The sequence below is a fragment of the Neofelis nebulosa genome, chromosome 1 (genome assembly GCF_028018385.1).
Source record: "Neofelis nebulosa isolate mNeoNeb1 chromosome 1, mNeoNeb1.pri, whole genome shotgun sequence".
Taxonomy (NCBI): Eukaryota; Metazoa; Chordata; class Mammalia; order Carnivora; family Felidae; genus Neofelis; species Neofelis nebulosa.
Window position 1 is genome coordinate 126220720 of NC_080782.1, and position 20454 is coordinate 126241173.

The window sequence follows — 20454 nt, forward strand, 5'->3', positions numbered from 1 at the left end:
TTTGCTGTGATATTTGATTCTGGGGTGGGGGAGGGTTGTCCCCCAATTTAGAAGCTGACTGCTTTGACCCTTGCCCCCAGCTGATGGGTAGCTAGCAGCTGAGAAAGGGACCCTGGTGTTTGGTGCAGCCTGTTTCTTAGCCATCATTATTGTTTCCAGGGCTGCTTAATCTTTAACCTCGTCGGCCAGGGCCCTGGTTTATTGGGACTCTGTTGCTTGATAATTGGGCAGCCATGTACTGGGCCATCAGCAGAGCTGGTTGGGAGGGATGTTAATGGGACCCCATTAATGAAATGCCAATTAAAATTCCTTGGACATGTTGTTTACATCAGTCTGCCAAAGCTGAGCTATAGTCCTTCAGCCATGGGATGGAAAAGCCATCAGATTTCACGTGTTCATGGAGAGAAATAGCCTTCTTTTGACTGAGTCACTTGAGATCATGGAACAAAGTGACTAAATTAAGGGCAACCAAAAAAAAAAATTGACAAATCACTTAAAAAACATGAACCTCTGACTCAGCGAGGGTTGTCTTTGGAATTGCTGCCTCCAACTTGGCATCATGAAATGATGACAATGATGGTAACGGTAACCGTAGGAGGTTTTACCATTTTGCTGAACATTTGCTAGGTGCCAGGCATGGTGCTACATGTTTCCCAGGCATGACTTCATTTTGGCCACGTGGCCACGAGAGGTAGTTTCCATTTTTCCAATTTATACATGAAGAAGCTGACACTCCAGAAAGGTTTAGTGATCTTGGCCAAGATCACATTGTAAGTGACAGTGCCAGGATTCATAGTGAGGCTGTCTGATGCGGGAGCATGTGCTCTGAGCCCAAGTTATTTTCACATCCACCCAGTCCAGCCTCGCTGCCCATTATGCTTGTCTCACTCCTGCCTCCCCAATTTTCTGTGCTAACTTGAGTGGGGCAAATGAAGCAGTAGTGTAAGATGCAGGTGGTTTTTGTTGCTAGATGTCTCATTTTGGAGAACAAGTTTCTTTTAGGAAACTCTCCCTATCCTTCTATGCTCTGGGTAACAGGGAATTCTGATGTTGAATCAATAACACTGATAAATGGGCATTTTTCATGTAGCTTCTTGGTGTGTGTGTGTGTGTGTGTGTGTGTGTGTGTGTGCACATGCATATTAGAAAGGGGGAGAGATAACACATGTATCTAGAATGAAGTCAATAGGGAAAGGAGGGGAGAAGTAGTGATATTTAGAGTCTGAGGACTGGTGGTCATGATCCTTGTGGGAGATGGTCAAGGTAGATCTCTCTCTTTTTTCACTATTTAAGGAATTTTTATTAAAGCAAGAATTTGATAATCCAAATTACATTTCCTTGCTCAGTTATCAATTCTGTTATTTAAAACAGAAGTGGCATTCTGAGCTATTCCACAGTAAAGAATTACAAAAATTAAAGAAAGGAATGCTTTAAATTTTTGTACTTTGCTAAAACTGTGGGCCTTGAAAGCCAAATCCTGATTCAGGAAAGCTTACTTCTGCCCTCCAAAAAATAGGGCAGTAGGGGAGAGAGAGATGTAAAGCAGTTCTGTTTTGTTGTTTTACCCTGATAAAATGTTTTGATCCTGTTTGTGTGTTCACCTGTGTCAACCAGTCTTTTCTCAGGGGGTGGGGATGGGAGGGTATGACCAGTGGTTCAGGTCAGAGTTACTCATGCCTGTTCCCTGGGGCTGCTGGGCCTGGAATAATGGGGTTCATTTCATCTCTGCAGGTCAGAGAAGTCGTAGATGGATTTTCAGTTCCATTTGTTCTGGGCTTGTAGTTTAGATGAACCTGATTAAAGGTTTATTTCATCCCATCAAAAGGTTGGAATGGGTTTGGAATTAACTTGGGAGGTTGCGCAAGCCCTAGGCAGTCGATCCTGAAGAATAGGTAGGGAAGCACAATATATGCAGATGTGCTTGACACTGAGAATTCAGTTTCAAACAAGGCAAACTCAAACAAGGTAGAGCCTGCCCTCATGGGATGCACAGTCCCAGTATGAAAGAAAGACCTCAGACGATACAACGGGTCTATTAGGGGTATGATAATTTTTATTTTCTGTTTTGGGGGCTTTGGAAACACAGAAGACTCTCACTTCATCTAGCCTGGTGGTGGGTAGGCAGATTAGGGAAGAATCTCAATTCAAGGGTTAGGTCTGAGATTTGAATCCAGGAATGATGCCAGAATGTTCAGAACACGCCTCTTCTAAGGTTGCTTTTAAAGAAAGGTCTTTAGATTCATATTCTCTTTGTCTTTCTGCGGTAGTAACCCTAAGACAGATTCTTAGGGTGCTCCAACGTCAATATTGAATGTTACTACAGCGGCCTGCTTAGGACAAATTATTACGATCGTGGGGATGAAGAATGTTTGCTGTTGTAATCATACAGCCTTAGTTTCAAAACCTGGCTCTACCACTTACTGCTGCGTGATCGTAAGCACATGACTAAATAACTTCTTGAGTTTCTATCTCTTTATTTGTAAAATGTGAATATTGATACTTTGGCAGGGCTTTTGGGAGAAGTAAGTGCCACAATATATGTAAAATGCCTAGCACAATGTTAGCTACTATTAGGAAATGCCCTCAGCTTTCTCCTGCTTCCTTGAAAAGATCCAACTTTGTGCCCAGAGCAAGTCTTTTCTCATGCTTTCAGCTTTGGGAAGATATGGGTGTGTTGCTTGGTGGGGAAAGGAGTTGAAATTCTCTGGTGTCGGGGCGCCTGGGTGGCTCAGTCGGTTAAGCGGCCGACTTCAGCTCAGGTAACGATCTTGCGGTCCGCGAGTTCGAGCCCCGCGTCGGGCTCTGGGCTGATGGCTCGGAGCCTGGAGCCTGTTTCCGATTCTGTGTCTCCCTCTCTCTCTGCCCCTCCCCTGTTCATGCTCTGTCTCTCTCTGTCTCAAAAATAAATAAACGTTAAAAAAAAATTAAAAAAAAAAAAAGAAATTCTCTGGTGTCCCTTCACTTTTCCATAATTTCTCATCCAAATATACAGAAACAGGCATACTGTGTTTCATTAAATCAAACTTGCAACTTACAGTGTTTGTCACTTATGGTAAAGGCTGGTTAATTAGGAATGTTAACCAAAAGAACTTTTTTTTCCCCCTCTCTGTTTCCATTTCTCTTTAAGGAAGCATAAGCAAAAAGACTAGAAGAGTTAGAGTTGATTATTGGAGAGTTCACCTTCAAGGGGCTAGCCCACACTCCCTGCATACCCCACCTGTCCCCCAAGTTCTAGCCTGACTGCCTCTCTACTGCATCTCCTGGAGTCTGGCACAGTTTTTTATACTTTGTACTTGTTCTGTAAACATGTGTTAGATGAGTGAAGATTTAGCCTCGGCTCTAGCTAGCCTGAGCTATTGCTGTTGTCTACACATGGTCTGAATTTTCCTGCTTCCATGCTGTTATTTGTATTTCGAGTGCTTCTCCCAGTCATGGCCATATGGACTTGGGGTTGGAGTTACTGATGTCTTGTCTTACCCCTCTTAGAAGCCAGTAGGCTCCTTGTAGGCATCGGCTCCGCTTTCTTCATTTTTTTTAAAAAATTTTTTTTTAATGTTTATTTATTTTTGAGACAGAGAGAGACAAAGCATGAATGGGGGAGGGTCAGAGAGAGAGGGAGACACAGAATCTGAAGCAAGCTCCAGGCCCTGAGCTGTCAGCACAGAGCCTGATGTGGGGCTCGAACTCACGGACCGTGAGATCATGACCTGAGCCGAAGTCGGACACTTAACCGACTGAGCCACCCAGGCACCCCCGCTTTCTTCATTTCTGAAGAAACACTGCATCTGGCACATTATACATTAACAGCTATGGAGCACTTGCAAGGATTTCAGTCATTGTGAGTTACCTATATTTGCTTATTTAATGCCCATATACCTTTGTGAGATAGTTAGTATTATTAGCCCCATTTAAAAGATGAGAAAACTGTAGGCTTAAAGAAATTGAATAACATATCAATAGAAAGTTTGTTGAACTTGATGGAATTAAAGTGGGTCTCTAAGGCCTTTGGCGGTTCACAGACAGGACCTGCAGTCCCAAGGGATGTCTCTGATAATGGAGGAAAAGCTTCTCTGTTGGAGAGCAGAGCTGCCCACAGAACTGGACTTTGCGAAGTAGAAATGTGGGCTGATATAATGTTCATCCTTCAGCTCAAAATGGATGGTTAAGAATTATTAACCATATTAATAACCATATTATCGTCTCCTAGCTTCAAAACAACCTTGAGACGTAAGTCAGCTATTATAGTCCCATTTAATGGATGATGAAGCAAAAGCCTAGAAAGAAGTGATAATAAGAGGTGGAGTTAGGACTTATACCCAGGCCTTTTCATTCTTAGCCAAGATTCTTGACTATGTTCTCTTTTAATACAGCAAGGCAAAGCAAACAAAGAATCCACAAACAAACAAGTGTTAAAGGTAGAAGATTCTCATAGGAGGAACCTTCTGGGAGCAGAGGTGTTTCTTTCTGGGAAGCAGCTGGGGAGAAGGCTGATTTGAATACAAAGTCTGCTGGGAGCTTCTGTCTCCCAGGAAGTCAAGTTGGACAGAACACCCTGTTCCTGCTATTCTATCTTATGGTTTCTTGTGTGTTGCTAATAGAAAGGGGGGGGGGGTTTGATCCCCAGGCTCTGGGGACTCAACCCTATCTCCTTAGACAGAAGGGGAAGGGAAGAAGTTTCCCTCTTTGCTTACTTTCTCTGTGTTTTCCTGCTCATGCCCTGCAAGTCTCCTGGGTCCCAGGGTCCCAGCCTTGGGTGGGGAGCTGCTACCCTCTCCCTACCAGCTGCCCACTCCCTACCAGCTGCTGCTTCTGGTGGGAGGATTTCTGGAGGGGTTTCAGTGGGAGGTTCCAGATGGGCCAAGCAGCAGCCCACTTCAGAATGAAGGGACCTAGATTCAAATTCTGCAGTGCCCCAGAGGGTGACAGATGGGAAGTGTGGGGGCTGTTTGCTGCCTTGATTGATCTTTGAGAATTTCTGCATTGTTCACCAAGCCACCTAGAATACACATCGCTGCACTTCATCTTCTTCCTTTTCAAAATGCAGGCCCATCTACTTTTGGCTTTATGAGCTACGAGGAAGTACTTTTCACACCCCAGATTTTAACTTCTTACCTCCTCCTGTTCTCTTTCTTCTTTTCTCTGCTCCAAATGTCAGGGTTTTGGTCAGCCAAAGATAAAGGTAGAAAGGCTGTGTGTGGCTCTGGGCCACAGGGACGTGGTGCTAGTTTGCCTGAACTCTCCTGCTGAGCTCAGCCTTGGCTGGTCCACAGAGTCTAGATGTCCTGCATTTTATTTTAGTGTGGTGACTGCTTTTTCTCTCCACTATTTCTTGCTGTTGCCAACAGATGGAGGTCTCTGGTCCAAAGACTTCTTGGATCAGAAAGGGCCTGTAGGGAGAATCCTGTTGCTTTCTCAGGCCTCAAGGCCAAGAACTAATTCCCACCATCCAAAGGAGATTGTTCACTTGCTTTTATTTAAAAATCTTGAGGAATGAATGCTTTAAAAATAGTGCCATGTAGTCTTAAATATTCCCACAGTTAGGGAAGTCTTTTGAATGTCTAACCTAAAATCTAAGCTTTAACTAAAGGCTGTTTCCTGTTGACATATGGAGAAGGAAGACAAGATTCTTCTCACTTTATGGCATTTGCTTCTCTTCGTAAAGGATCTGCCTTTTAAATTTATTTTGTCATGTCCAAACATTCCTGAGCTTCATGATGGACGAGCTTTAACTATAGGCTCAGTGATACATTAGGCTCGTAGGGAACAAGTGGGGAGCCCCTTTGTCCAGTGAAAGATAGACAAGATGGTTTATAACTGGATGTCTGAGAGTAAAATATGGACATTTGGAGGCTCTGGATGAAGGGTATGTGGGAATTCTTTGGGTCCGAAAGTATTTCAACTTAAAGTTTAAAATGATTTTTGTAAGAAATGATGTAAATCTTCCTTGTTTGGCTTAAAAACATTTTTTTTAAGTTTATTTATTTTGACAGAGAGTGCTCAGGAAGGGGAGAGAGAGAGGGAGAAAGAGAGAGAAAGAGAGAGTCCCAAGAAGGCTCTGCACTGTCAGCATGGAGCCCCATGCAGGGCTCAAGTCCACGAACCTTGAGACTGTGACGTGAGATGAAATCAAGAGTTGATGCTTAACTGACTGCACCACTCAGGTGCCCCTTCTTTGTTTGCTTTTGAGAAGGTGATGAATGTAAGAACAGAGCTTAGCATGCTCTGATTTCCTTTTCATTATATGGCTGCAGCAGGGTTGCTTCCCAGGGATGGAGGGACTCTGAACCTCACTAGAGGGGCTAGCCAAACCAAGAGTGGGTAGCCCTCTATGGGAACAGGGAGGTATGGCCATATAGATTTATCCAAGAAGCTACAAGGCTAGAGAGAGGCCAGCAGAGAAAGAAGAGGGGAGGCCTGGAGCCCAGAGGGCAGGGAGTGCCGATACTCCTTGGGGCAATGGGGTAGAACCCCTAGAGGACTGAGAATGGAGGCCAGCCTGGGGCAATTGCCAAAGGGCCCAATTCCAGAACCTGCTGCACCAGGAATTGTCAGCTCATGGGCCACTTTACCTTGGCAGAGCTTGCAAAAATACTTTGACACTTCCTTTCCCATCACAGCACAGGAGGGAGGCAAAACAAGCTGTCGTATCCCCATTCTACAGAGGGATAGTGAGACCTAGGATGGTGATGCTGTTGGCTCAGGAACACAGTTTGCAAATGGAAAAGTCAGAATTCAAATCTAGGTTCCTTCCTTCTGAAGTGCACACTCTTACGCTGACATTTTACTGTCTCTCTAATAGCAGGATGGTGGCCTGGGCAAATCTCAGGGTAGGAATTGTCCTTGGCATTTTCCCTGCATGGACATCTGGCCTGTGTGTTTTGTCTCATTCTAGCTGTTCCCAAATTCTCCTCTATCTTAATGGTCTCCACTGGCCCACCTGTCACAGACTGTTCCTCCTGGTGGTGGGGGGCAACATGTCAGGACAGATGCTGAGTCAGGCCTCCTTGTGAATCAGAGACTGTAGTGGGCTTGACTTGGGACATGAAGGATGATGCCTTCTGCCAGCCTTGAAATGTTGACTTCGTACCAGAACCTCCAGAGACTTCCAGCCACACAGCAGTTCTGACCCACTTTTGTTTGGCTGAGCTGCAGGGGGCACAGTGTGCAAATCTGCCAGCTTGCGCCTTGAGGGCAAATGAGCTCAATTAAGTAGGCAGGTCCCAGTGAAGCTTTTCTGCAACGCCATTATTAATCTCATGGAGCATGGAAGAAAATATAACCTAACGTCTCTCTGCCCCATTTTCATCTATGGCAATGTTTGGGAGGGAGGATCATACAGAGGGATGTCTTTGCTGCCACATTAAGAGGCTAGTTTCCCTTCAGCCAGGATGTACTGTCTTTCTTTGTGTGTCCTTATTCCTCATGCCCACCCCCAGAGTCCCCAGGACTCCACTCTGAATTTCACAGATTGCCATGGCCGTGGTTCATGGAAGGGCAGGAAGAGTGTTGTAACTTTGTTTTCTGAACTTCTGTTTTTGTTTTTGTTTTTTTTTGTGTGTGTGGTGTGTGTGTTTTGTTTTTTTGTTTTTTGGTTTTTGGTTTTTTTTTTGGAACAGAGCAGCACTTTCCAGAGGTGATGCTGGGGGAAGAATTTCTTAGCCTCAGTCTGGACCAGGTGTGCAGCTTGATATCCAGTGACAAGCTGACCGTTTCTTCAGAGGAGAAGGTATGGCATGGGCCTTTGGTGAAACAGGAGCCTCACGCATGAGGCGGTTGTGGGAGGGAGTTGTGGTTTGGTGAGATATTTTTTTCTTCTTCAGTGGAAAAAAAAGGATCTTATTTTTTGTCCTTTTAAATAATTAGAAAAGGGCCTTCTGGCCCATGACTACTACCTTTGGTGTCTGGACCCTTTGAGAAAGAAATAACAGTGGTGATGATGATGGTGACAAATCTGCCTCCATTAACTTGATGTTTAGAGTTTCCTACGCACTCTGCTAAGTGCCTTATTCTCTGTAGTTCTCTCAGCCTTCACTACAACCTATGAAGCAGGCATTGCTATAGCCCCCACATTACAGATGAGGAAGATTAACTTGGAGGAATTAATTAGCTTGTCTGAGTTCACTCAGCTGGTCACTGCAGAGTTGGGGTCTCCCAGTCACCTGGTCTTAACCACTGTCCCACCTGGCTTCTTGGGAGCACCATTGAGCATTTACGCTAGAGCAGGCCTTTGGGGAACATCTAATGGGGGATTGAAACTTTTACTGATGAGGAAACTGAGGCCCAGAGAGGGAATAGGATCTGCTGGGGGTCATGCAGTCAGTGGCCATTGCAAAACTAGACCCCAAGTCTCTTGATACCTAGTTCCCTAACTCACCGACCATGCACCACTTCCTTTGTGCTGCAGGCTTGACTTCTGCCCACAGATTTAGCTGCACCGTGATTGCGGATCTATTCTACCTCTAGACCTTCTCTCTCACTGACCCTCTGCTTGGACTATTCTCCCCTTCCGTCTTCATCTGGGTGAATTCCAAACCAGTTCCCATTCTATTTCTACCAGGAAGAACTTTACTGCAGGAGATGTAGTCTACTGTACTGAAAATAACGTGAACTTTGGTGTTGGCCAGTAGGGTCCAAATCTCATTGCTAGTATTTACAAACTAGTTGGTGACCTTGGGTGAGATACTTTGCTTCTCCATCTGTTTACTCACATAGAGAGTGAGTGTAGTAATAGAGCATATTCCACAGGGTGATTGTGGGGATTAAATGGGATAGGGTGTGTAAAATGTCTGGTGTCATACCTGGGACCTAGTAGGTGCTCATTCACTGTTAGCTGATTTTATTATGGACCATGCATCTGGAATTAGTTCCTTTCTCTTCTGTGTTCCTGGATAACACTCACCTTGTTCTGCTTTTAATTGTAGTTAGTTCTGAGCCCATCTTACCTCCTTCATTCAACTGTAAGTTTCCAGATGGTAGCAGCCACATCTTGTTCTCCTCTGCATCCTCAGAGATGCTCAGTAAATGTTTCTTGGATTGTCTTAGTCCATTCATAGTATCCAAGCTTGAAATCCTTTTCTGAGGAAAATATTTAAGGAAAAGTTCTTGCAAAAGATTTTACACTGGAGATGAGTATCCAAGGGGCATGTGTCCAGAGAATGGGGTGGAATCATAAGCCCCAGCCTGTTGTCCTGCAAAAGTTAGATCAAGAAGAAAAGCAGTTGTTTACTGAATCCATGGGCTGCCCGAAGACTTCAGAGAGATTTCCAGAAGGCACAACAAGCTGGACTCTCCCTTAGGCTCAGTGAGGCTTCTGTTTCCATTAACTGATGTAAAATATCACCTTCAGCGTAAAGAATGCCTCTGGCCAGCCGGTGAGCACCTTTCGCCCCAGCCTCAGCAGCAAAGACTTCTTGCCAAGCCTGTTTAATGCCTTCTCTGGATTGTACTACTCAATTGGCACAATTTGATGGAATGAACTAGTCAGTTGACTGACCATGTGGTTGTCGGTGCAGTTGGTTAGTTTGGGCTCTGCTTGCGTATATCCTTAGGTATAGTCTGAGAAAATTTAAATAGCCATATAAGCAGCAGGATTTGAATCAACCTGGGAGTATTTGGCTTGAGAGGGGGGGTACCCTGCCACTTTAGCTCCTGCTGGCCCATCCATCCTGCTCTAGATCATAGTAAGCTTTCTTCAGGTGAGAGCTTATCTATCCTTGTTAAGTGCCAGGGTGGTGGTAGAGGTGGGTTGTCAGTGGGGCCAGGCTTTTTAGTGCCCTGGAAACCACTTGGGCTTTGGACTCAGGCATACCTGGTTCCGTGTTCGACTTGATGCTTACTGGCTCTGTGATTTTCAGAAGTCACTGGTCTCTTTGAACTTTAATTTCCTTACATGTAAAATGGGAATAGTAAGAGTACCTCCCTTATAGAGTTATGAGGATCACAGATAAAAAAAAAAAATCAAGCATATTGTTTGACAGGTACATAAATGGTGGCTATCAGTGTAATTAGCATAGTCCTTTGTTTTGAGGACCATTGACAATGGTAATGGTATCAGTTTTGCCACCGATAATGGTAAAATAAGCCATGGAGTTAAATGTATCTTTCCAGAAGCAAAGAAGCATGGCATTAAATCTACATACTTAAAACACTGTCTGCAGTGGCTCTCATTCATTCATATGCTTACATATGATGAGTTGCTTGTTCTGTGTATTAGAGTTTCGAGTATGGCTATTTTTCACATTAATGAAGTTGTGTATTACATTTGGTTCTCAGAAGTTATATGTAACTTCAGAGTTATGTGCTGCTTTTCATAAAGTGGATTGCTGATGATCTTGATCCCTTTGGTACCTTTTATTTTTATTTTTTAAATGTTTGTTTATTTATTTTGAGAGAGAGGGAGAGAGAGAGGTCGCATGCATGAGCAGGGAAGGGGCAGAGAGAGAATCCTAAGCAGGCTCTACACTGTCCCCCCCGATGCTGGGCTTGGACTCATGAACAGTGAAATCATGACCTGAGCCAAAATCAAGAGACGGAAACTTAACTGACTGAGCCACCCAGGTGCCCCCATTTGGTACATTTTAGGCTGGCAGTTTATTTATTTATTTTTTATGTTTTATTTTTAAGTAATCTTTCTACCCAGCATAGGCCTTGAACTCACTACCCCAATGTCAGGAGTTGCACACTCCACCGATTGAGCCAGCCAGGCACTCCCAAGGTTGACAGTATAATTTTGAGGCTTATCATAGAGCAGTGAGATTTGGCCTGAGATTTCTCTTTGGTGAAACCCATAGTTTCATTTTACCTTAATTGATTACATATTGTTAGAAGTTAAATAGCTGGAAGTTTTGACAATTAGATGTTTGTTGTTTGAATGTGAGCTCTTTAGGCTTTGAAAATTCTGTGATCTCCAGGAAATTTGGTGATTTCTACTTCCTTTAGTTACTTTTCATAATATGCAATGTCTTGCATGTGCAATAACTTTTTCTTTCAATATCAAATTATAGTGAACTTATTGGAATATATTTGAAATATTATCAGGGATCTTAATTTAAGCTAAAATTCAACTGTGTTTAATGTTAACACTTGCAGAAAACTGAATTGCACTAGTAACGAAATAACCTGTATTCAGCTGAATCCGTGCTTGAACAGCAAATCAGCTATATTATGACTTCTTTGCCTACAGCCCACAGGGTTCTTTCAGCATATATTAAAAAAGGCAGCCGGATTTCAAATATTAAAATGCAAAAAAGCTATGTATCTTAAAATAGGGTGAATGTGGTGTTTTAATAATGATGATTATAAGGGACTGTGGCTAAATCTGGTCAGTTTGCTTGTCGGGAGTTTGAAAGTACAGGTTTTGCAGTCAGAGTGGCTGGGTTCCAATCCTGCTGCCATGGCTCTAACAAGCTGAGTGACTTCGGGCAAGTTATCTGCCTCCCACCAGGATGTATGTACCATTTACAGGTACGGATTTTCTGTCTTATGGTCACTGCCAGTGTAGTATCAGGTTCACGGTAGACACATAAACAAAAACATTTTGTTGGAGGAATGAGTAAAAGATCTTCTCTATGTCTTAGTCTTCTCACCTATAAGAGGGGGTAATGATAGTATAGTATCTTCTAGAGTTGTTCTGAGAATGAAATCAGATGCCACGTGAAAAGTTCTCAGCCCACAGGAAGTGTTCATTCTTGTAAGATATGATTATTGCTGCTATTATTATTGCCGCTATACTGTTACTCCTGCTACTACTGCTGCTGCTGCTCACTGTGGACTGGGGCCTTTCTCAAGGGGAGGCTCTTCCCAGGACCCATAATGGTCTGGGTGGTTGTGTGATCTGGAGCTTGGTACGTAGCAGGGGCTGAGAATGGAGTTGCCTCTTGCTTCCAGGCATTCCCAGGCCCCTTGGCCCTCTCTGGCCTTCTCCTAGGGCTCACATACCATTCCTCCTCCTACATCACTTGTGCCTGCTCATGCCTTTCTCCTCCTCTAGCTTCAAACTCCTTGAGGGCTGCGGGGCTACCTCAGCCATCTCTGTGTCACAGAGCCACCAGAGGCACTGTGGAGGTGCTAAGCAGACACTCCCTGAGGGAATGAAAAGGCAGACTGGAGCTGGACACTGCCCTGAGCCAGCCAAGGTTATAGGAATAATTTTCATATTTTTCCAGAGAAGAGGGACAAATGTGAGAACGAGAGAGGTCAGAGGATACATGGATCTTTGCCATTTTCTCTCCTGTTCTTCCTTAATGTAGTTTTGGAAATTCCTGTTATTTGAGGGAAGACAAAAGGATCTGGTAGGAGTTACAAAATCACAAGTTCTTTAGGTAGAACCCCTCCCACCTCCCTCCCTCCCCCCGACTCCCCACCAAGATAGTGTGAAGGCACTCAGGAGTATGCCCCGCACAGTCACCTGTTGCTTGGAGGTGTCAGGGGTCAGAGCTAAGCCTGTGAGCAGATAGTCCGTTTATTGTATTCCCCGTTGAGACCCAGAGTTCGGCTGTCACCATGGGCAGCTTCTGTGACCCAGATAAGCAACCTTCCAGGACAGACCCACTCTAAGGAGAAGAGAGATGACTTTCGAGTTCTAGCGCAGTTTTCCACCAAATTGCTGGTTAGTGGACTTTTCTGAATCTTTGCTTTCTTAGCTGGTAAATACATTTCTACTTCTCAAGAATTCCAGTGCCTTCTTAAGGAACACTAGTGGAGTTTTCAGGGAAATGGCCCACAGTTTAGATACAGGTCAGGAAGAAATTGGTTAGGCCTCTTAAAGAATTAGTGTCAAGTGTGTATTATGAGAACTATAGCTTAGGTTCTCTCCATGCGATCACATATTTAATGTGCTGTTGTGTCCTAAAACTGATCAGAAGCCAAATTCTGGTATCTTCTGAAAGTGTTTGGGCCCATGTCTCCCAGGATCATTGCTGTTGCACGTGCTCCTGCCTGAACACCTAGCCTCTCCAGCCAGTGAGGTGGAGGATGCAGGCTGGAGCTCCTTGGCCAGTAAGTTGGACTTGAATGCTTGCTGCCCAGATATTATCCAGTGATTGAGCAGGTGCATCCTGCTGCTGAGCCTGAGCTGTTGGAAGCCCCCCTTGCCCCGCCCCCGCCTTACTATGAGGTCAACAGTTAAGAGTTGCCAGTTTCTCAGCCTGCATGAAACCATCTGGCCTGGTCCTGGCATTACTCCTTTTACTGTTCTCCTTTGGAAAGTGCAATTCAGTGAACACCTATGAGCAGAATACCACAGCACTGTGGTCCCAAATCTACCTTGACTGCCCACTGTTCTCCAGGTGCATTTCACGCATTATTTTTTTTTTCAAAGTGACATTTGTATTGAAGTAAGTTCACAGAGACATGACCAAATAAGAAGCACACAGCTCAACTTTTTACAAAAGTGAAATACCCACCTAACTAGCATGCAGATCAGGAAACACTGCTCCCCACCCCGAGAAACATAACTACTATTTTGACTTCTCATGGATCAGTTTTGCCAGTTTTTGAACTTTATATAACTGGAATGCTGGTGAATGTATGCTTTGCTTGTGACTTCTTTTGCCCGGCATAATGTTCAGCACATCATATCTGCTTCTCCCACTAACTCCCAAGGCAGAGACTATTGTCTCCATTTTGCAGAGGAGGAAACTAAGGCATGTTAACAATAAATAGTCTTGTGATTTGAGAGGTGCCTGGGTGGCTCAGTCAGTTGAGTGTCTGACTCTTGATTTTGGCTCAGATCACGATCTCATGGTTTGTGGGCTTGAGCCCTGCATCAGGCTCTACACTGACAGTGTGGAGCCTGCCTGGGATTCTCTGACTCTCCCTCTCTCTCTGCTTCTTTCTCTCTCTTTCACAATAAATAAATAAACTTTAAAAAAATAGCTTTGTGATTTGAAGCTGACTGTGTCTGCCTCCCATGCTCCTGCTGTTTATTAATGCCTGTCTACCCCGACAGGGAGACAGAGGTGAGTGACACTTAGGACTGTTTAAGAGCTCGCAGTCTGGATACAAAACATGTATCCTTATGTGGCTGAGAGAAGTCGTTGCCTGAAATCAGAGTTCAAGGAAAGCACCCTGGAGTGTTTTATTCCACATTGTTAGGTGTGGAAAACATCATAAAAAAGATAATATTGGAGGTAAAACTCGGAGAATAAGAGTGGGATTTTAGGAAGCCATTCAGATTGAAGGGATTACAGGAATACAGATGTGGAAGTTTGGAATGCTTTGTTCTTCTTGGGGGAAAAGTAACCTGTGTGGTGAGAGTCTAGGGTCTTTGGGGGAGGTAGTGGGAGATGAGGCTGGAAATGGAAAGCTTAGGGGGTAATGACTTTCTTCTCTAGGTTACCACCTACGTGCTGTAAAACGGCAGTGTTGTGAGATGTTTGTAGGTATTTAGGTAAAAAAAAAAAAAGTTCTCAGGTCTGATACATTTAGGAGACAGTGGCAAAACACAGGAACCAGGTTAAGAAAGTGAAGGACCTGTCAGAGCTTTAACATGTTAATGAGCTTTGTAAATCTCTGAAGGAGATTTGTAGGTGTGTATGATGTGTTCTCCAGGCTCATTTGGTCCCAGAACCTCCTTTACTGCAGAATGTCTCCTGCCCCTAGTATTCTGAGGACTGCATTGCATGGTCAGTCTTGAGGCCAGTTTTCTTTGGTTGCCCCATATATCCAATGATTTATTGTATCCGTTGATTTTCCTTTTTGCAGTTCTTCTCGTTAGTGATGTATAATTTTTGATTGTGAGGCCATCTTCAGAGGATGTTTTATCCATGGGAGTCTGGGTGTGAAGATCCCCCTCTAGGGCAAGTTAACTGGTTTGAAAACTCTTTTTTCTTTCTCTTTCTTTTCTTCTTTCTTTCTTCCTTCCTTCCTTTCTTTCTCTCTTTCTTTCTAAAAAATTTTTTTAATGTTTATTTATTTTTGGAAGAGAGATAGAGCATGAGCGGAATAAGGGCAGAGAGAGAGAGGGAGACACAGAATCCAAAGCGGACTGAGTTGTCAGCACAGAGCCCAACACGGGGCTCAAACTCACGAACTGTGAGATCATGACCTGAGCGGAAGTTGGAGGCTTAACTGACTGAGCCACCCAGGTGCTCCTGGAAACTGTTTCTGTATTCCTTTTTGTCTTGAGTATCCCCTGTACCATCTGGATAATGTCACTTTAGACCCCATATCTGTATGCAGTGTGAGCTTGGGGTTCTCATTTCTTGAAGACATGGTTTTTAACTTCCCAGCTGACAGGAGATGGTGAGCTTCCTTCCCCCCTTGCCATAGCAGATGGGTGGAGTTCATCTAGTGCTGGTCCATGGGACTGCGGGTGGGGTGACACTGTCCATAAGGAGCCTGTGGCCTCGGCAGTCTACCTGATAGAAACCAGTTCTGAACCATTCAAGTCCACGTCTGAATCGTCCAGGCCTGTGAGCCATTTTGGCCTCAGCTTCCATTCAGCTGATAGACTTGAATTCTTTCTGATTTAAGGCACTCAGGCATTTCCCTCTTGCTTTTGACTTGCTTTATTATTTTTGTAATATGTCACTTTTGTGTGTTTGGAGCTGTAGGGGAAGATTCCTTCCAACTCTGCTCTATCTACCATATTGACTGCAAGGCATTCTCCATCCCTCTGTCATGCTCCATTCATTTGTAAGATTAATGCCACAAAGTCGTCTTTCAGCTTGCAGGCGTTTCTGTCAAACCATTGTGCTTCAGTCCTTCTCCTTCTCCTGTGCAAAGTCAGACTGCATATCTTTATCCTGGCTGTAGGCAGGAGTGGAAGGCTGAACAACTTCCCAGCAAAAGGTGATATCACTGTTTTAGTTTTACCATCATTTTTTGTTGTTTGTATGAAGTCAGATATTTTGCAGTGTGCTGCTACAGGAAGAGAACCATATACCCAGCCATTCCTACTTTGACTAATTCATTCTCTCAGTAAATATTTATTGAGTGCTTTCTATGTGGCACATAGTGCGTTACTCACACAAGAGACATTGGTGAACAGATGGGCATAAGGTCCCTGCTTTTGTGGAACTTAAAAATCACATGAGGGAGACAGATTTTATAAAAAATGTACAGAAATAGATTTTATCAAATATGTACAGAAATGAATATACAGGTACAAACTATGAAATGTGTTATGGACGAATGTGCTGTCAAAGTGTTGATTGAAAGCCAGTGGTTCTCATTGCTGCCCTATCACCAATTCACTGGGTAATGTTTGGGCAGACCACTTCCCCACTCTCTGCCTCATTTTTCTCTTTTATGAGTGACTGTAGCTGCCTCCCAGGGCCCTTGCGGGTCTGAAATGAAACAACCAGAAGGAGCTGTGAAGTGCCCTATAAAACCTGAAGATGATGGGACTGTCAGAAAGATGAGTGCAACTGAGTAGCTTTTCTAGAGTCTGGGGAGCCTTCCGACCAGGAAATCGCCCAGCCAGTGGTATGCTGGTAAATGTTTTAACAACTCGCTCTCAAAAAAAAAAAAAAAAAAAAAAAAAAAAAAAAAAAAAATCTGAAAGCCCTGATTTGTTTGCTGATCCATTTGCTAATTTCTATGGTGTAAATATTTCCCTCAAGATTGATTTCAGACTACTGGTGTATGTCACTAAACACCAAGATGGGAAGAAACATGCATGGTGAACTCCAGCTCCATTGTACCACTGCTCCTGACTGTCCCTGGTGTGGCATGTGACAGCAAGGCCAGAGTATGGTTCACATTAAGTCCTGTTAAGCTTTAGTTTAAGAACCATCCGAAATCTGACAGAAATCATTCTTGTGTCTAGAAGTGCTGTCTTCTTGATTGAAAATCGTGACAGTGAATTCAGCAAATGCTATTGGCTCTATCTCTGAGAAAGAAAAGAGTATCTAGGGAGGAATGTCCTAGGAGCACGTGGCAGGTGTAATTACGATTATGGGTTGAGGAACATACTTCCCAACTCAGTGGTCTGCCCAGGTTTTCCAACTAATTGTGCCTCTGACATGCAATATTACATAATGTTAGACCTTGGGTTTTTGCATTTGGAGGTGAGTTCACATCCCAGATCCACTACTTCCTGGCACTGTGACCTTGGACACTAACCTTTCTGAGGCTGTTTCCTCATCTGTAAAATGTGAACAGTGATAACCTATTTCACAGGATTTGGGGTGGGTTAAATGAGATCATGCATGCAAAATGCATAGCACTGTGCCTGTTGTTATTAGTTGTTATTAAAATTAGCCTCTCTTAAATCTTAAGTAGCAAATTAAGTCCATGTGAGGAAACCTGTTTTCTTCCCTGATCTTGTCAAAATTGGCTTCTTTTCCTCCATCCTATGCTATGCTGTGAGTCACCCTCAACTGGACCTTTTTACTTGCCAAGTCACTGTCCTACCTATTTTTAACTTGAGTCCCCATTTCTTGACTCTCAGAACACATTTTGAAAATGGCTGTTAAGTGCCCCGGTGCTCCCCACTCACAGCGTGCAGGTCCAGTATGGCATGGCTGCCTGCATCACTGGGGGTGGGGGCAGAGGGTCAGTTTCATCTGGTGTTCCAGCCAAGGCTTGTGCTTACGTTGAAAGTGTGGGGAGCCAAGGACTATGAAATTTGATTTTTTACATCTTTTTTTGACCCAGCAACCTTGTAGCACTCAAGAGATTGGTTTTGGAATATGAAGCAGTGAGGAAATGATGCTCTTTTTGTTTTGTTTTGTTTTTGTTTGTTTAAAAGTAAAACCCTAAGCGTGGCAGCTGATTATTTCATCCTGGGATCCATAGAAAATATTTTCATCTGTGTAGACATCACTCTGTCCTGTGTTTGAAGCCACAGGGTCTCTGCTTAGGTTTCCTAGACCAGGGATTGACACCATTTTCCTATAAAGCACCAGATAGTAAATATTTTAGGCTTTGTGGGCCATAGAGTCTCAACTCTGCTGTTACAGTGTGAAAGCAGCCACAGACAATATGTAAACGAGTGAGTGTGGCTGTGCTCCAGTAAAATTTTATTTATGAAAGCAGGTGGCAGGCTGAATGTGGCCTGTGGGCTGTAGTCTGCCAGCCACTGCAGTAGGCCTGTGAGAGGCAACTGAGAACAGTAAGTAAGAGAACGAGCACTGGCATTGGGTTCGTGTGGACCCCAGCCCTGCTGCTTTGTGGCCCTGGACTTGAGCGAGTCATTTAATAAGGGGTAAGAGTGTCTGCCCATTGGGCTCTCAGAAGAGTCCAGGGTCGCGTTGTCCATGAAGAGTGTGGTACAGAGCCTCGCACATGGTAAATACTGACTCCTGCTGCTGTTTCCTCTTGCCAGTCCCTTGACAGGAGGGCCTGTTGGGAATTATTTTAGGCACATTAAAGACTAAAGCTAATTGGAAGTTGATTTGCTTACTTATTTTCTAAGCATAAAGTCTCTTTGAAAAAAACACGTGGCCTTCTCTAGCCGCCGAGAAGGTCACTGTTGTTGCCCAGTGCTGTGGCTTTCACAGCTGAGTAGGTAAACAGTGCAACGAAGTGGAACCAGTTAGACAAGTCAAGCCAAAAATAAAGATAAGGTTAATATCGACTCCATTAGACTCAGCTTGCTTTTTAGCTTTTATGACAAAGACTAAGGTGGTTGATAGGGAAGGGCATGGTGAGTAAATCCCACTCACTCTAAGACCGGCAGTGCATTCTTCTGCTGAGCTTTGTCAGCTGGCCACCTGCTCTGTGCCTGGCATTGTGCTGGGCAGCAGGAGTTGCAGACTGAGCAGGGAGGGACATGTCTCACCTTGCAAGAGCTCACAGTCTAGTAAAGCGGAGTAGAAGAAAGTTGGATAACCATAACACAAGGCAGAACGGAACTGTGGTTGCCCGCCACCTCATCGGCCAGACTTCTCCAGCTTTTTTTGGTCCCTGGCCTGGCTCTGTCATCCCTGCCCTGATTCCAGTCCCTTCTTACCCAGCCCTGCTCTCTGCTCCAGCCAGGACAATTTCCACTGCCTTCTCACATGCTTATTCTAAACTCATGTGTCCATTCATTCATTAAAAAAATATTTGAGGGGCGCCTGGGTGGCTCAGTCGGTTAAGCGGCCGACTTCGGCTCGGGCCATGATCTCACGGTCCGTGAGTTTGAGCCCTGCGTCGGGCTCTGTGCTGACGGCTCAGAGCCTGGAGCCTGTTTCGGATTCTGTGTCTCCCTCTCTCTGACCCTCCCCTGTTCATGCTCTGTCTCTCCCTGTCTCAAAAATAAATAAAAATGTTAAAAAAAAATTTAAAAAAATATTTGAGTGTGTATTATTTGCCATTGAAAAGACAAGGTCCGTCTTCTCATGGATTTAAAGGCTATTTGGAGTAATACAGAGTGATCTGTTACAAACTGATGCTATCAGGGTGGGGGATAAAGCTCTCTCAGATTTAATTTTAAAAAATGAACCAGACAGGGAGGATTTCCATGGTGTGTGTGTTTATGTTTGTGCACATATAGGTTATATTTTACAGAAATGAGAGCAGACTGTATGCACATACTGTCCTTTTCTTTCTGTTCCATTTTCATTTAGCTTTCCTTCCGTTCCCTTTCTGATCGATTCTTTGCCTATTTTGAGTATACCCACCCTGACTTAAGTATATATTTAGGAAATAGGTTCAAAGCATCATTAACATATTAATACACAGAAATATTGTCAGAGTTAGAAATATTAGAGAATTTTTTTCTGTGAGTTAGTTTCCATTTCAACTTTATGCCACATTGTAAATTTTGTTGTCATATTTTTCCTTTTCCCTTAGAATTTCTTTTCCTTTCCCCTCCACTTTTATTTTGAAAAATTTCAGACCTATATTAAAGTTTGAAAGTGTGTACATTCATATACTCTTTACTTAGATTCACCAGTTAACTTTTTGCTTCATTTGTCTTTTCTCTCTACATATTTAATCTTTTATTCTGCTGAACTATTTGACAATAAATTGCAGACATTGTAGAATTTCCCCTCTGGTATTTGAGTATGCACCTCCTAAGAACAAGGAAATTGTCTTTTTTAGCCATAAAACCATTATCATACCAAAGAAATTCAACACTAATACAATGATGTTAGCTAATACCTAGTCAGCATTCACATTTTCTAGCAGTCTCAAGACAGTCCTTTATAGATTGTTCCTTTTAAATCCATGATCCAATCAAGGATCATGCATTACATTTAGTTTTCAAGACTTTAAATCCACTTAATCTAGAACTATCTCCCTGTCTTTTTTTGTCTTTCATAATATTAATGGTTTTGAAGAATCCAGGCCAGCTGTATTGCAGAATGTTCCAAACATGGAATTATCTGATCTGATTGTTTCCTTGCTATTAAGATTCAGGTTAAACATTTTAGGAAGAGACTACTCTAGGGGATGCTGTATCTGCTGTATCCTTGCCATTAAATCACGATCAAGAATGTGATGTAAGTTAGTCCTGTTATTGTTGGTACTAACTTAGATCACTTATCTGTCAAATTTCCCCATTTGAGGCTGCCCCTACCC

At 43.6% G+C, this 20454-nt stretch overlaps 1 protein-coding gene across 11 annotated transcripts in view; it reads left to right on the forward strand.

The window, feature by feature from the left end:
• KLHL3 (kelch like family member 3) overlaps positions 1 to 20454 on the forward strand; it is a 278377-nt gene that overhangs the window by 219645 nt on the left and 38278 nt on the right. For all 11 annotated transcript variants that reach the window (XM_058735748.1, XM_058735762.1, XM_058735785.1 and 8 more), the window contains one exon: positions 7617 to 7726. In XM_058735748.1, the coding sequence (XP_058591731.1) occupies positions 7617 to 7726 (110 nt within the window). The remainder of the gene's footprint in view (positions 1 to 7616; positions 7727 to 20454) is intronic.